The sequence below is a fragment of the Colletotrichum chrysophilum genome (genome assembly GCF_026319265.1).
Source record: "Colletotrichum chrysophilum strain AFK26 chromosome Unknown scaffold_165, whole genome shotgun sequence".
Classification (NCBI taxonomy): domain Eukaryota; kingdom Fungi; phylum Ascomycota; class Sordariomycetes; order Glomerellales; family Glomerellaceae; genus Colletotrichum; species Colletotrichum chrysophilum.
The window spans coordinates 328-17,174 of NW_026517452.1; the positions used below are offsets into that span (position 1 = coordinate 328).

General features: G+C 52.0%; 4 protein-coding genes across 4 annotated transcripts; 2 read left to right on the forward strand and 2 right to left on the reverse strand.

The window, feature by feature from the left end:
• Nucleotides 1-2,407: 2,407 nt before the first annotated feature.
• On the forward strand, nucleotides 2,408-4,020 carry COL26b_012152 (uncharacterized protein; the record flags this gene model as incomplete). Its single annotated transcript, XM_053184800.1, has 2 exons — nucleotides 2,408-3,592; nucleotides 3,661-4,020. 2 exons carry the CDS (start codon nucleotides 2,408-2,410, stop codon nucleotides 4,018-4,020), a joined length of 1,545 nt encoding a protein of 514 aa, XP_053031231.1.
• A 3,729-nt stretch (nucleotides 4,021-7,749) lies between these two features.
• Nucleotides 7,750-8,608, forward strand: COL26b_012153 (uncharacterized protein; the record flags this gene model as incomplete). The annotated part of the gene is made up of 2 exons (XM_053184801.1): nucleotides 7,750-8,134; nucleotides 8,205-8,608. The coding sequence occupies 2 exons, from the start codon at nucleotides 7,750-7,752 to the stop codon at nucleotides 8,606-8,608; spliced, it is 789 nt and encodes a 262-aa protein (XP_053031232.1).
• Nucleotides 8,609-9,417: 809 nt separating this feature from the next.
• On the reverse strand, nucleotides 9,418-10,531 carry COL26b_012154 (uncharacterized protein; the record flags this gene model as incomplete). The annotated part of the gene is made up of 2 exons (XM_053184802.1): nucleotides 9,418-10,210; nucleotides 10,275-10,531. 2 exons carry the CDS (start codon nucleotides 10,529-10,531, stop codon nucleotides 9,418-9,420), a joined length of 1,050 nt encoding a protein of 349 aa, XP_053031233.1.
• A 2,962-nt stretch (nucleotides 10,532-13,493) lies between these two features.
• Nucleotides 13,494-15,328, reverse strand: COL26b_012155 (uncharacterized protein; the record flags this gene model as incomplete). Its single annotated transcript, XM_053184803.1, has 2 exons — nucleotides 13,494-15,052; nucleotides 15,106-15,328. The coding sequence occupies 2 exons, from the start codon at nucleotides 15,326-15,328 to the stop codon at nucleotides 13,494-13,496; spliced, it is 1,782 nt and encodes a 593-aa protein (XP_053031234.1).
• Between the last annotated feature and the right edge of the window lie 1,519 nt (nucleotides 15,329-16,847).

The following is a 16,847-nucleotide window of genomic DNA, read 5'->3' on the forward strand; positions in this document are numbered from 1 at the left end:
ACGCTACACTCGCTCGGAACGGGGCTGTCACGGTCAAGTCCTCCGGTATTCATGAGTAACACATGGTGGAATCCTCTTTCCTGGCGGAACATTTCAGGATGCATAACTCTGCACACTAGGATTCTTTGGCACTTGGCTGTTCAGTCACTCTTGTTTCTCTTCTACAGCTGGATAGTTTTTTTATTGACTTCTTCGATTATGTTACAAACCAATACTTCCTTCCCCCCTACGATAACTTAAGAGAAGTTTACAACCACCATTCGTAGTTCTTTAATTCAGGTGAAGTGCGTGTCAAAACATCCAGATTGAACTACGCAATGACCCAATGACGGGGAAAGTATGTCACTGGCCAAAGGCAGAAGCTACACAATCACAGTTGAAAGTCTTCCTCACATTGGTATTGCCCTTGCCATAAATATGCTCTGGCACTTCCAGCACTCAATTCCCTCGTCGTATATCACAGAACCGATTGAAGGATTTAAAGATCATAAGTGGGAATCAAGTTACAATCAAGATGTAGACACGAGAGCTGGAATCAGCAAGCTGTGCGTATTGCTGTCTGCCTTCGGGTTCTGTCCAAGATAGGAAATTTCTCACCAACGTTCAACGTCATTGCTTGGCGGCCGACACTCCCCGATGTTCACGCGACCCACCGGATATAAGAATGTGCTTCAGAAACAGTTCACTGGACTTCTATATCGATGCTGTCTGCACCTCGTTCAGGTCTGGATCTTTCTCCTTCGAATCATTTGATCGTCAGCACAAGTCTTTTTCGCTGAGATTCAGTTGATGACGAATTTCAGCAAATACCGCTCATAAAGCATTGCAAACCCTCAATATGCCCGTAGGCATGGCTATTCAGAGTCCAGAGTGTTACGTTCTGGCACAGACGAAGTTCTGTCCAAATAATGACCTGCCCTACCTAGTTTACCGAAATGTTCTACCGCCTGATGTCACCGAACAAATTGCTTCGGAACTTTTGACCAAGCATGGAGGATGGGAACGATTTGTAAGGTCTTCCGAGTACAAGGAATGGTGGTTTAGTGACTAACACACTGCACTCTCTAGGGCCCGGTCTGGGGTCCTGTGTCGAAAAGACACTTTCATCCCAACGTACACGAGTGCTATGGTAAGTAGCATCTACCGTTGGTCCAGTCACTTACTGCACTCAAATGTGCCATTGACTACAAGTGCTAACAATAATTCGCCAGCAATTCTGAGTGGCACATCAACATTTCTGTTGGGGCTTGCCATGGGCGACAGCGAAGCAGACGTCGAAGCCGCCCCTGAGGCTGCTGTTTGCAATGGGGTTGACGTCAGGTCAAGTAGAGGTTTACGCCTTCGGGTTTCTGCTGGTGATGTCGTGGTACAGCCTGCAGGAACAGGCCACTCATGTCTGGATCATGATGGGAACTTCCGTTACATCTCGCTTTTTGTTTCGGTAATATGATGTCCGATCCTACACGTCAATTGCTTAGCTAACTGGATCGAAGGGAGCCCCACACTGGCGAAGTTCGATAGGAAACACTCCAGTTGATGAGGAAACCCGACAGGGAATCAGCCAGATTCCGCTACCTGAGTTTGATCCAGTGTATGGCAAAGACGGTGCTTTACAAAAGCTATGGGGGTCAGCATGATGAGGGTCTTTCTAAATTCCGGCATAGTCTGTGCAGCTTTCTTCCGTCGATTAATGGAATGCCTCTCTCCCAATTCCCTTCGTCGGTCATGCTGAAATGTGGTGGATTGAGGCGCCGTTCAGGCCTACCACGTACAATGTAGGGGGAGACGTTTAGCCAAGAAAATCCTCTTGGATAGTGTGCAGCCGAGGAAGAACTGCGCTGTACGATCCCGCACCGTTCATCTACCTGTCTTGCGGCCAGATGAACGTGACGCCAAGGCGGTAAGGATCAGTAAGACAGATCGACGTCGCTCCCAAGTCGCAAATTTCCGGCCGCTTATTCGAATCGGGATTACGGGGGATGATATGTTCTAACTCCGATTCGATGACCTGCGGGCGGACGGCTGATCGACCCGCCGTCCGCTTGCTGTTACATCAAGTCCGAGGAACTCCGAGAAAATGTCACGGACCGTTCCGGCGCCCTAGGGCGGACACCTCCGTCTCCCCCTACATTGAGCCGTACGCCCATGAACATATCCCGGAAAGCGGGAACAAAACTCTATAAACGCCGTGAGTCTCGGTACTTCGATTTCCGCTTTTGGAAATTTGAGACCTGTTGACGTTGACGATGTCCCTGTGGTGGGTCAAGCGCGCACGCTTCAAAGTCCGTAAATCAGTTGCGTACAAGATATCTGAAGATATAAAGCGACGTGACCGAAACATCTCATGTTATGACCAATGAAGTTTCTCGATTTAAATCAATAAATTATACGATTCCTTATCTTCAATATGACATTGGCGTCATACGTTCCGCTGGGCATCGGTGCCATCCCCCAAATCCTCATATCTGCCACTTGCTTGTGGCTACTTTTCCATCTCGGCCGCGGCATATATCAGGCCTACTTCTCGCCTCTACATCGGGTGCCGGGGCCCAAGCTTTGGGTCATCATACCGATCATTCCAAAGATTAAGATTCTGCTCGGGACAATTGACCAAGAACTTCGACAACTCCATTGCAAGTATGGCAACGCGGTTCGCTGGAGCCCAGACCACATCACCTTTACCACCAGTGAAGCCTGGAAAACCATCTATGGCCACAAACACGGACAATTTCCGAAGTACAACAGCTCGGAACAACTTGAGCCCCAATCTAACATTCTATTTGCCGACGACGCCAACCACGCCCGCATCCGCCGCGGAGTTTCGCACGCCTTTTCACCCAAAGCATTGGCCGAGCAAGAACCACTCATCTACGAATATGTAGACAAGTTGGTATGGAGGTTGTCAGATGTAGCGGAGTCTCGCATGCCAACTGAGATGGGCAGATGGTTCCATATCGCATCCTTCGACATCGTTGGGGACTTGACCTTCGGCGAGTCACTCGGCGGCCTTGACAACAACGAGCTCCACTATGTTGTAACGCATGTTCTATTATTCATTGAACGGGCGAAGAAGCTGTTTGAACTCAACCGCCTCCTCGGCCCCTTGCGGTGGATCGTGATGCCGATTATCGCGAGAGATGCCGAGAAGGGTTTCCGCGACATGTTTACCTACACACGGTCTGCGGTCCAGCGCAGAATCGACATCGATGGGGAGTTGGACCGCAGAGACTTCATGCAAGGCTTGCTCCGTGGGAAGGACGAGAAACTGATCAACTCCATGGAGGAGATCATCACCAATGCCAACACCATTTTTGTGGCTGGTAGCGATACTACAGCAACGCTCATGACAGCTGCTACCTTCTACCTTCTTTCAACCCCTGAAGCTTACAAGAGAGCTGTCACTGAGGTGCGGAGCGCATTTCAATCGGCCGCGGAGATCAACTTCACCAACGCAACCGCACGCCTGCCCTACTTGCTTGCTGTGCTCAATGAGACATTCCGGTTGTATCCTCCTGTCCCGTCAGTGAACGAAAGAATGGTTCCTGATACAGGAGAGAGAATCTATGTGGAAGACTACTATCTTCCTCCCCATGTAAGTCATTCGCTCGAAGACGTTTACGTTTATGAACAGATCTAACAAGATTATCAATGGATGCATAGACCTGTGTTGGTGTGCACCATTCATCTGCCGGTCTATCCGAGTCAAACTTCGCTCAGCCGGAGTCTTTCATTCCAGAAAGATGGCTTCCCGAGGTTGCTCAAGATCCTGCCTCTCCATTCCACGCAGACAAGCGAGACGCAATCCAACCATTTTCCTACGGTCCTCGCAACTGTGTGGGCAAACATCTGGCGTACAACGAGATGCGAGTCATCATGGCTAGGTTGCTTTGGGAATTCGACATGACCCTTGACAAATCGTCTCTGAAGTGGACAACGCCGTACTCAGAGCATAAGTCATGGACGATCTGGAAGAAGCCGACCTTGGTAGTTCATATCAAGAAGCGTCAATTTCAAACTTAACGTCATATAAGAGGCAGGCAAGAGATGGTCAATACATTGATCGCAAGGCCCTTGGGACTAGATGTCAGGTCTTTTCAAATTGGATTGAGAATTCTGTAGCAAAACTGTGATTAAACGAAACTGTCAACTCAACGCTTACTAAACCTTCGTTTTGTGAATCATTCTAATCGAGTATCTGGCAATCAGCCCTTACTTTGTGCCGCAAGCCCCGCTGGTCTCTACACGAAGACAGCCCCCAACTACGATGTGATAGACATCAGGTGCGTCAAGATTTTCTCGCGATCCATCTTCTGACATTCGTCTTCGGCCCCATCCACATTCCTAGCACACTGCTTGGCAAGGTCGAGGGCATTCAGTCCTGCGCTATTTCTAATTTGAGGATCGGCGCCCCAACTCAATAGGAGGCTAACAGCTCTGGAGACCCCCACATCAACTGCCTGATGCAATAGTGCTGGTCTAGTCCCATTCGCCGTGTCGTTGGGGTCAACCCCTGCGTTTAGAAGCATCTCCATTGCTTTGACGTTGTATCTCGTAAGAGGCTCCCGGTCTGTCCTGGTAAGGATGAGCCGAAGCAAGTTGCCGTCTGATCTCTGGATCTTGTCGAGCATACGCTTCTTATCGGACCCTAGTGCCTCAAGTATTATTCGGAGACACTTGTTGTGCTTCTTGGTGGCAAGCTTGACACAGTCCAAAATCGGTTGCTTGTAGAACGAAGTTGATTGCAGCCCTCGCTCAGTCACGAGAGACACGAGGGCTTCGACGAGGGTCGAGCTCGGACTTGGCTTTTTACAAGCCTTGGTCAAGGCAGTTTTGATAACTTCAGGGCCGGCAGTCCTGTGAGCTAGACTGATGGCCGAGCGCTTGCTGGCAATGTTCGAAGCCCTTCGAGAGGATGTTCTGTGCCGTCGTCGTTTATCTGCGGTGGATCGGCGTTGCGTAACTGGCGGGCCATGGTTTTGAGACACTTGGGTGGGCTCCCCAGGCTGCAGTGAAGGCGGCGGCGGTATATCCTTCCTGTGGCCTAGATTGACACACGGGAATAGGGGTTCCTCAGTCGGTAGTGCTGGTGCACTATTACCTTGAGACGAGGGAACTTGGTATTGAAATACGTCGAGCCTCTCTGGAATCAAGACAAACTTTTGCTGGAGCGGTTCGGAAGCTTCGGTGCATGTCGTGGCAAGAGTCTCTAAAGAGGTGTTGTTGCCCGTCGTGTCCCATACCCGAGATCCAGTGGAGGACTCTGCAGAAGGGGCTATGAAACTTGCTGAACCTTGGCCTAAGAGACGAAAGTCTTCGTCGTCTAGGTCAGATTCAGAAGTGGACTCATCGTCCGTACTTCCTTCAGATGCACTGTAGTATACTGTTGCATTGTCGGACATGGCTTGCGATGAAACGTTGAGGCGTTGTTCTTTGGTATTGTTGCTAGTCGCGTTGGTGCCTCCGCCCCGTGTATACCCATTAATACGCCTGAAGTGGTCCATTTCTAGGCTGTGGTGTCAATTCAAGAGATTCTTGACGAGGAAAGGATTTGGCGTTTTCTTGACAAACAATAATGTTTGAATAAAGCGATTGGTAGTCGAGGAGCCAGTCGGAGGGGCAAGGTGGATTTATCAAGACCCCGAGGTTTCGACTCGGAGGCCTATCCAAGGTGGCTCGGTGAAGAACGCGGCGTTACACCAATAATGTGCACGTTTTTCTTCCGCAGCCGGGGTGGCTATGGTGCAAAGGACGACAGAGTGGGTGTAAAGAGTTAACACCCCTTGAATCCTATAGCCTTGTGTGCTGTTGGCTTTTACTGAGGTGGCTGAAAGGGGTCAGCCGACTGGCCGGCTCCCTCCAATATCAGCTTCGCGACGACGCCAAGTCCAGCTGTAAGAGGGGCTTGGACCCCAAATTTTTACACTTTCACCTTCAACGTTGATGGTTGCGATGGATGCCTTTTTTACACATTCGTGATCTCCTAGTTGCCTTGTCTACTGCCACCTTCGTTCACCGAAAACACCCGAAGACTTTGCACTTGGGACGTGAGATGACGAGAAAATTTTTCAAGCATCTGCAAACTCGATCTAGGTGCGTACGTCTCATGTGAGAAGTGGGCTTTTGTGGTGGCTGTTCTGTTGCACCTAATTATGCTAGGCTTCAACATCGCGACAACCGACAGCGGCTCGTGAACAGTGCAAGCCACACTGCCAACGGCGTGACCCATCCGAATGGACCCCGAGAGTGTATGTCAGCAAACCGATGAACAATTCACTTGGACTTGGGTTATTATGACGTCCTAGAAAGACACTGCCAGACCCAACACTTGTAGAACAGTCAAGCAGTTTCCGAGCGATGCAAGACTGGTCGGTTGCCTTCAACGCCACTGACATCAGCAAGGCTTACTATATGAATGAATAGGAGATTGTCCCAATGTTATACGTAGGTTTAGGGCTTAAATGAATGCTGCGGGTTATTGGAAAGCGAAGCTTCTACCCGGTTTGAATTGTCATTGTAAGGGTCTTGGGAATCCCCGTCACTGACGCCGATCGCATGGACCTGATATTAATCCAGTCCCAGGGCATCGAAATGCATCTTACTTAGGCCTCTTTCCGCGTTTCCTACGTAGGATCTCAAGGCAGCCACGACAACTTTGGACACCCACTTTGATCCAGCGTCAATCACCGTCTGCCACTTTAGGATACATGTCATAGCAATTGGTCAGGTTTCGTCAGTGTATTCACATAAGGGTTTCTTTTCTTTTCTACTTCAATTCTTAGCTACCACCTGCATTGGTTCATTAACCTCTTTTGAATGTCGATTACTCCATTGTGACTGATCAGCACAGAGTAAGTTCCCTTTTAAGCCGCCGCGTGACGATGTGAGACTTTTGCTGCTTTCCTGTGATATTGGGAGCAGGGTGCAGCCTACGGAGATCCCGTCCACAGGGATTGATTCGACGTCAAATCTTCCTCTTTTCAACAACGAGCAACCTAGAAGGTGACAATTTTGGTGGGATGCGTCATCCCCCTCCCTGCGTAAACCTTAGTCAGAGGAGAAGGGGGTCGCGATGTCTCACTTCGTGGAAGAATTCTTGGTAGTGGCAACGGTAATGGTTAAGCTTCACGGTACATGCTTATGTTCTAGACTCACTCACACTCCCTTGAACGGGGACAGTTGTAGGAATTGACGGTCTAGCCCGAGATGTTTTACCGCGATGCAACGTTCCCGAGACAATTTCACGATTCCAAAGTCCCGACTAGCGACCCTTGGATTGAACCCCTAAAACAATACAACATCGGGCGTAGCTGGGAAGTGATCATCAAGTACGTAATACTCCACACGGGAAGGTCTAGATTTGGCAAAGTCGCTATGGTGCCACTCGGAAATCTGAGCATGATCAAGCGTGATCCCACATTGACCAACCCTCAAGCTAGACAGCCTCTCCCTTGCATCATCATTTGCGCAACCGACTTTCAAAAGGTGGTGTCCAGGAATCTGTCATGCGCAGTGAGAACGGTGAGGGCAAGACATGGAAGTCAAGACTCTTCTTCCACGAATGGCTCGGCCGATCGACCCCGACGCTGGAGATCTAGATATCGAGACTGAAGGCGGCTAAGAATCATCATAGACGAATATAAATCCAGCGTTTCCGCTGCGCATAATTCATGTTCATTAACCTCTGACTCATCTCAGACTCTCATATCATTTCCAATTCAACTCATAGCCTCTACTATCACACATCACATCATGATCTCCTCCGTTCTTATTGCCAGCGTTCTAGCAGCTAGCCCTGTGCTAGGTCTTGTTCGCTCCCCCAAGCCCACTTTCGTCGACAACTCTTATGTTATCAATGAAGACGCCAGATTTGCTTACAACTTGTTCTTCAACTTCACGGGCGCCACTAAGCTTCCCGATGGGCTTTACACCAGCGTTTATACCGTGGGCGAGGGGACCCATCAATACACGACGAGCAACGTCAATGTCGCAGGGGGCTACCTGCAGCTCAAGGTCCCTGGACCACAGAAATCGATGCCTTACACGGGTGGAGAGGTTGCGACGACTGAAGACAGAATCTTGTATGCTTCTGTTCGCACAGTTGCAATTCTCTCCGAACCGGCTGGTGTTTGCAATGGTATGTGCTCGCTATCTAAGAACTCACGTTGACCTTTGCTTCCAGGGTAGAATAGCTGACCTGGTCTTAGGAATGTTTTTCTATCACAATGACACCCAGGAGACAGACATCGAGTGGCTCTCTGACGCTTCCTCCCTGAGCAACAACGGCGTTCGCAAGATCCACTTCACTAACCAGGATGCCAACGGCGATGGCTCAAGCACGTACAAAGGCGTCACCCCACCAGCTAGCCCCACAAGCACCGAGCATGAGTACCGCATCGACTGGACTGAGGTTTTTGTCCGGTTCTACATTGACGGCTCTCTTATCTGGGAGACGCAAAGTGACGTCCCCAGCGCTGCCGGGCCTTGGATCTTCAACAACTGGTCCAATGGTGATAAGGGCTGGAGTGTTGGACCCCCGAAGTCCAATGCTATTTTCAAAATCAAGGATATCGATATCTACTACGACCTCGACTGGAGCCAGACTAAGTAACGTTGAGAACCATGGACCGTATGTAACGAACGATGACTGATGTATGTTTTATGATTTTATCACGTAACGATTGCGAGATATCTGTCGCTACCCATCTTGTATGTTAAATGGCTTCTTTCATTGATAGTAGCTTTCAACACGTACCTATATACAAAGACACGTGTCGAGTCAATTTTACTTCTTCTCTAGTCCGGAACGTAACAGTGACCATATGTAGGTGTTGTGCGATGGATTGAACTGTACAAGGTATTGGATTGAGGTAGCTAGTTGACACTTCCCTAGACAGCGGGTGATGGCTCTTGATTGCGAAAGCTACGGTAAACCTTGTTCAGAGAAGCCTTTCTTCAGCACACCCATATGGAACCCTTCTCCGATCTTCTTCTCCCTATTACTCCTGGTGTAGCGCGGTGTTGGTGGAATCCTTTGGCTTAGGAACTAAAAGCCAACTGACCCCGGTTCCGGCAATCAATACCACCAGAACCGGCTGTAGAACACTCACCCCTACGCGCGACGCCAGAACACCAGTAATCACAGGGAAGAGAGAGCCACCAATCTGCCCAAAGACGAATACAAGTGACAGTGCTGTTGATTGAAGTTCGGGCGGGAAGAGTTTGGAGCCGACGGAAATTCCCTGCGGAAGACAAGGTTGATATCAGCAACACCGACAGAGTTTGAGTACGAACACTTACTGTCGCAAAGAAGGGGCCGGAAAAGAAGCCGAAGAAACAGATGGCTACAGAGGCCGCAATGATATTGGGAACACTACGATGCAAATCAGCACCTTGGTCCTAGGAAAAGCCTGAGCTTACTCACAGCCAGAAGACCAATTGAAAGGCAACGCATAGAACCACATAAACCAGAATCATTCTTCGCTCTCCAAACCTGTATGTCGGTTCCGCTAGCAGCAGTCGACCCAGCATTGCTCCACCGCTGAAGCCGGCTGGCACATAGCCCATTTGCCCGATGTTGCCATCTCGAATCTCAACGAGATACTCGACGATCCACCCACCAGCTGTGATGGAGGCTCCGAGAAGGAAGAAGAAGAACAGGCTAACAGCCCAGAGGGCTTTGGTGCAGAGCACCATCTTCATGAGTTGAGTCGGTGTCTTTGTCTCCTCCGAGTCCGATCCGAGGGGCGTTTCTGAGGTGCCAAATGGGGGGACGTCTTTCTTCCGGCCGAGCTTAATCGTGTCCCTAAAGGCGAAGCAGGTCAAGGCCAGGTTAAGGGCACCTATGCCTATTGGGAAGCTGTAAAAGAGGTACCACTTCGACGTTTCTCCAGCTGATGCGATGGGAGTCGCCACAAAGGGCGCAACGAGGCAGCCGGCCATATAGAGGGCGTGTATGAAGGCTAGCCATCGATGGGCAGCCTTGACACTGGCAACATATGCGTTGGCGCCGGCATCTTGGTATGCTTGACCCAGGCAGACTAGCCAAAAGGTGACCGCAAAGAAGGGAAAAGGAGGCTTCCATACACGAAGTGCATGTGCCACAAGCTGGAAGAAGGCGCCGAATGCGAGGAGGCCACCGAGGTCGAATACTTGTCGGAGATGTGTATTCGTGAGGGCCGCAAGAAACCATCCGAGAAAGTTTGCACCATAGCTGTTTCCCATCGGTTAGAAGGTGTTGATGAAAAGAAGTAATGTGGAGAGGGGGTTAGACAAACATGATGGAGACAACAGCTGTACTGATGTTGTAGTCACGAATCATGTACGGGAGTAGAGGTCCGACACTGCCATCGTTGACACCGGATACAAAGAACGCGAAACCGGCGGCGATGAGCTTCAGAAGGGTCTGATTGTCAAGCTTGCCTTCGCCGAGTGGCTGTGGTGGCGCGTCGTCCACCGCGGGGTTTTGCTTCGAGGAGTCTGCGAGCTCGTAAGACTCCGTGACAACGGGCTCTTGCTGTGTGATAGTGGCCATATCGTGTAGCAGTAAGATGCAGTATCTACGACGACTGATGAATCGCCTAGGATCTTCCGCCCTTAGTCTTTCTTTATGGACGCGTCGGGGTTTGTGATGGCCATGACGATGTCGGGTAAATGTCGGCCTCGGCAAGCTTCATTGTGGATCCAGTATCCCGTGCTACTCCGGCTAAACTCCGGGATAGATGGAGTGGGGCCAAATCCGGGGCAACTCCCCGGCCAACCGGCGGAGTGGAGCGGCATTTCGGGTCGGATTCCGGAATTGGCGCCGGGGCCAGGCGAAACTTTGGCTGGAAAGCTCACACTCTACAGCTTCGTAGCCCCTCTTTTTTGCGCCACACCGACGAACTAGTCGAGAAGGAACGTTCACGCGGCTGCCTAGCTCTTTTATCCTCATCGCCAGGTGCATATCTTATGCTTTGGATGGCAGTTGATGCTCGGATTTGAGAGCCCGAGATAGTGAAGCTTATTAGGATAAAATACTGATAGGAACTCCATTGCAACTCGATTCATTTCATCCTCGAAGTGCTTTCACTCCTGTATTGTGAGGTAAACGGTCTGCGCCGTGAACCCAACACTGGGATTGTCATCAAGTTACCTATGTAGCGTGCGTCATCATGTCTTTATTTCATCGAGCAAGCACATTTACCTCATCTCGCGACCGAAGAACCTGGTGTTGACCTGCCTTGATGCCTACAACTTCGCAAATGACTGCTATCATACAGTGGCTTGCCTAGCAGAAAGGTTCAAAGTCATCGGTTTGTTGCCGCCTCCACTTTCGAGCTTGGTGTCGGGCTTTAGAAGTGTTGCCTCGCTAGCATTTTGGAAATGGGGGCCCTCTTCCCGGGTTTGAGTCCCCATGCCCCCAACGACAGAACTCCCCGCTAGAACTCTAGTGGTCACCTTTCCCATCGGGTCGAAACTTTGTCTTAAACGACAGGGGCGGAAAACGTTAGTCTGAGAGATCTACCCGGCGAGGACTCGCCACCAGCTTTCGTTAAGCATTGGTTTGACAATTATCATGAGAATGCAACCTTTCTGGCCATGAGGATGAATCTGTCACAGGATAGGGTACTTATCGATCTTCTGTCATATGCGAGCCTGTACGAGTCACTCGCTGTATGTCGGCCGGCGAACGATTGTCGGCTCTTCGCCGACCCAGTCAACTGAGTGGATTCTGCCCAGTGGCTTTGGGCCTGAAAAGAACACCTGCCACCGTCCTGCAACACGCGACCGTTTCTATCCCCTGTATTGTCAGACCCAGGAGGCGCAGCAGGATTACAAACAATACCATCACTACATGTAGCTGCTGTCGCGGGGCATCGTTCTCATGCTCCATGTATTTACATCCATACCGAAACAGAGGCAAGCTGAAGAATGTCATGAAGATCTTCGTTCCGTAAGCCCGTGGTTTAGCGCCTTGGTGGCACTCATTCAAAGGCGGTGAGGAGCTGCCTTTACAAGCGAAAAGGGGAAATACCCGTAGCGTCAAACGCAACAATTACTGCCAGTGGTCCTGTCCACGATCATAGCTTGCGGGCTATTTGGGGGGAGCCTCCCCGACCATTAACCACTTTCACAATGAGATGAACTCTCGTGGCTAATCTGAGTCCGGAAGTAAATATGAACGTGATGCCTGTTTCGGAACAAGTATGCTTATTGTCCCGTGACTTGGACATACGAAGGAAACAAGAATGACAGCTAGTCAATGCCGCTCAAAATTCTGAAGCAGCTCGTTCTTTCAGGGCATACTCGGCGACTGCAACCTTTTCTTCGTAGGTTCTCGTAGTGGTCACGGCCCTGGCAGGACTGACGCTACTCCTCCCCCCATCTCGCACCGCACGGCTTGGATAGCAATCCATTGCCTGGCCGTCTGCGACGGTACCAAAGGCAACATCGAAGCGAATGATTTGCAGCGGCAAAGATTCGCAAACCTTAACTGTCGTGCAGAGGAGTGTATTTGGACTTGCTGTAGACGTCAAAGCCGATGAGAGCAGCAGGGTAGACGGGCTTTCAAGTGGTACCGATAGATGTTCGTGCGGCATAATCCATGGCGCATTCTGGAGACTGATTCAGGTGCGCCAACTCTTTCAGTATGCCCGAAGCCTGGAACGATGCAGTAAGAGGCTGTCAATCTCTCGGCGTCCCTTTCTGCCGACCTTCACCAGCGCGCATTGGCTCCGTTGATGTGGCTCCGTTGATGTCAGTAAATGCCGACCATCAACACAGACAGTATCATCGCTACTTCAGGCCACTATTTTAAGAGCAAGATACATAATGATCTGATGAAAAGCTTTGATGTAAATGACGGCCACAGAAACATGCAGTCTGCGGGGAATTAACAGCCGAGCTCAGATGCTCAGTCCGATCGTCCAGCGTGCTAGGCCACTGTAATCATGTCCCTCGGCAGAATCGTGTTGGTCTACCGTTTCGAACAATGCCTAATCCAGAAAGTCATCGAGTCATATGACGGGAAGAATGCGCCATCCGTTCAGCGAAACGGTGCGCCGGACGCAGCTAAGGGGTGGTCCAGAAATAGTTGAGTTTCATGCGTTCGTGATCAGACGGGAAGTCTAAAGCAGTTCTCTGTCAAATCAGATGCCGCACCTTTTGCGTCTCGGGAAATGCACAGAATCCGACGCCTTTCTCTCGGCATTTCCAAGTCATAGATGGGACGGAACTTTTACTTTTTCGTTTTTTTCTTGTTTTTTGAAATGGATATACTTGTTTACTTATGGTCGCCGGAAACTCAACGCTTTCGGTCCGTCAAATCCGTATGCGAGCGGACTTCAATATGTGATGCTGTCGCAGACAGTCATGTTGATTGGAGAGGTCCCTTGAAGTAAACAGGATAATGAAAAAGAAATCTCGACAATTTTACCCGCCCAGAGCAATCCGTAGATCTGTGTAACGTAGGTACACACACTCGCACACGCGAGGCAAAGCATCCCTGGCAGTGGTCACCATCCCCAATTGCCCATGAGGTTCCGCCGCTTGATTTCACGAACCCGGCGTCGGTCGATATTGTCGGTTTTACCGATTCGCCGACCAAGACGTCCGTTTCCATTGAACTTCCGAGCCTCCAGTCCTGCGGCTACTGCCCCAGCCCCAGCAGCCTCCTTCGCCTCCTTGGCTTTCTTCTTCGCCTCAGGGTCTTCCTCGCCTTCAGGAGGCGGTGGTGGAGGACCTCCCAACGCCGCCTCTTCAGCAGGACCGGAAGCTGCGTCCAGTCCGTTCTCCTTGGCCTCCTTTGCCTTCTTCTTAGCCTCGGGGTCAAGTTCGGCATCCGGAGGAGGCGGTGGAGCTGCCGCTGCGGTACCATTTCCGAGCAGAGCTCCGGGGGCGAGGTCAGCCTTGCCCTTCTTGCCCTTCTTCCCCTTCTTCTTCTTCCCGTCAGGGCCGACTGCGGCTGTACCATTGCCGGCAGCAGCACCGGGACCAGCCGCTCCTCTGGCAGCATCCGCTGCCTTCTTCGCCTCATCTGCCTTCTTCTTTGCATCATCTCGTGCCTTTTTGCCAGCATCGTCCTTGCCCTTTCCAGGAGGAGGCGGAGGAGCTGCGGCAGTGCCGTTGCCTGCTAGAGCACCGGGGCCGAGATCAGCCTTGCCCTTCTTGCCCTTCTTTCCCTTCAATTTCTTCCCGTCAGGACCAACAGCTGTTCCATTGGCCGCGGCGGCGCCGGGACCCGCAGCTCCTCTCGCAGCATCAGCAGCCTTCTTGGCATCGTCGGCCTTCTTCTTGGCGTCATCTCTCGCCTTCTTGCCCGCGTCGTCCTTGCCCTTTCCAGGAGGAGGAGGAGGGGGAGCCGTGGCGTTGGCAGCAAGACCCGGGGGTGGCGGAGGCGCACCGACAGCCGGGACAGCCAGGGGTTGAGGAGCAGCGCCGTTTGCCGCCGGAGCAGCTTCAGGTGGCGGGGGAGGGGGGCCAAGTCCATCGGGAGGGGGAGGAGGAGGTCCAAGTCCATCAGGAGGAGGTGGTGGCGGCGCTCCATCGGGAGGCGGCGGTGGTGGACCACCATCGGGAGGAGGTGGTGGCGGTCCTCCATCGGGTGGTGGCGGTGGTGGCCCTCCGTCAGGAGGAGGTGGTGGTCCACCATCGGGGGGAGGCGGCGGCGGTCTACCATCAGGGGGCGGTGGCGGAGGAGCGTTCGGGTCGGGCGGCGGAGGCGCATCTGGAGGAGGCGGCGGTGGTGCTCCAGCTGGGGGAGGCGGAGGCGGTGCCCCAGCCGGAGGAGGAGGGGGAGCACCACTGGCTCCGGGAGGCGGTGGTGGCGGCGCACCGTTAGCCGGAGGGGGCGGAGGAGGAGCGGCGTTCGGATCCGGAGGGGGCGGTAGTGCTCCAGCTGCTGGAGGAGGAGGAGCACCGCTCGCAGCCGGTGGTGGTGGAGGAGGGGCAGCGTTCAGATCCGGAGGAGGCGGCGCGTTGGCCGGAGGAGCTGGGGGTGCTCCATTCGCTGGGGGTTGCGGCACAGGAGCAGCAGCACCCTCGGCGGCCAGCGGCGTCAAGTTCGGAGACGCATCTTGTTGACTTGGTTAACGAATCGCTCAAATTGTTCGAGGTATGTAGACATACCCTGCGCCTTGTTGCTTCCAAGCGCCGACAGAACACTGTCAACGTTCAACTTCTGAACCAAGTTCCTCACATCGAAACGTCCATGCTTCACTGAGCCCGTATCCAAATCCCGCTTGGTATCCTTCGAGGCTTCAGCTTTTCGAGTATCGTAATTAGCAGTCACGGCTGCGTTGAACAGCAGTGCTGCCACGGCGGCTTGCCGCCATGAGAGAGGGTTAGGCATGTGGAGAAACTACAATATAAACAGACGGATACTAATATTTGTAAAGGAAAAGGTTCTTCTGAGGCATCAAGCCTGTCAGTAAGAAGAAAGAAAGGAAGCCTACACTGTAGACTGAAATAAGAAAAGGACGAGATGAGAAGTGAATAAAAGGTTCAAGAGAAAGTTCCGAATCATGAGAAGGGACGAAAGGCCTCGGTCTAGATATACATTGCTCCCCGACAAGTGTGGTTGCGTGATGCTCCACTTGATCAGTCGGCTGAACTTGTGTCTCACCGGACTCTTGATGCGCAGAGGAGAGAACAAGGCCAGGCCTCTGGGCGATCGCGTGCAGGGGCCCGTTTGAGAAGGCAATGGATGAGCGACATGGAAGTTGCATCGATGCTACGGGGGGCAAAGTCATCTCGAGCCGGGTTTGAGGCTTGAGACTGCGGACGGGAAAGGTGTTCACAGAGCCTGGTCAGGGACGGGGGCAAGGCCACTTGATGGCTAAACGGATAACATCGTTGTAGTTCTACGACTTGGGACCGGGCGAGAGAAACGGCGCTGTGACAAGCTTCGAAAAAGCCTGCAGGTCCAAAATTAGATCACAAAGTCGAGACGACCCGGACTGAAGAGGGGATGGAAAAGTGCTCGGAAGCGATCGCCAAGATAGTCCGATTCTAGTAGGGGCTACAGACTGGACACAGGTCGATAAGGCCTGGGCTAGTGGACAAGCTTATTCATGTCAGCGTTGCGGCGGCCCGCGGGGATATGCGCTCAGATCCCGTTCCTCAGAGAGACGGCAGCGGTGGACTAGAACGGCGCCATTCTCAAACAAGGTGTGCGGGGAGTTGTCTGTCTGTGATGTCGATAATGATGAGAAATCGGGACATGGTTGGTTGGGGGCTGAGGGGAGTATCCGCTCGATGAGAGTACCGCAGTAGGTAGATCGGAGAGGGACAGGGAACGCGTGCCGAGGTCGGTGTTGGAAGATGATTGATCCTGGCACAGGGGTGCCGGTGACTTGCAGTCGACGTTGAACAGCTGGGACTCGGCCGTGCAGTTGCAGCACTAATGACAGACGAGGGCGGGAAGAGGAGAGTTGGCTGGAGGAGGAACCGTTTCAGACGCGGAGCCAGGTCTACCCGGAATAGCTTCACTCTGCTGTAGCAAGCGAAGAGCGAACTGTGGTCCACGCGAGTGGCTGAGCGCGCTGTCACACCAAGTCGCAGATGTGTGCCAAGAGAGGGTGACATTGCACAGCAGTGAACCTGGGAGAAAATCCAAGATGTCATCGGACGATTATTTTAAAAGTCGACAAACCTGTTTCATCTAGTTTCTCTTTGGTGTGAATACCCCACTAACAGATCGCAGTGGCGTCTAACCACATCATCTGTTAGTGATCTATCGTCTTAGCCCAGCACACGGATCGTCTCGCCCCCCAGGACCACATGCCTGGAACAGGAAGTTTGAGAACCCGAATACTCTAGAGTCAGGTTCGTGGGTGAATGAGCCTGATTCATCCGTCGCGATCATCTGA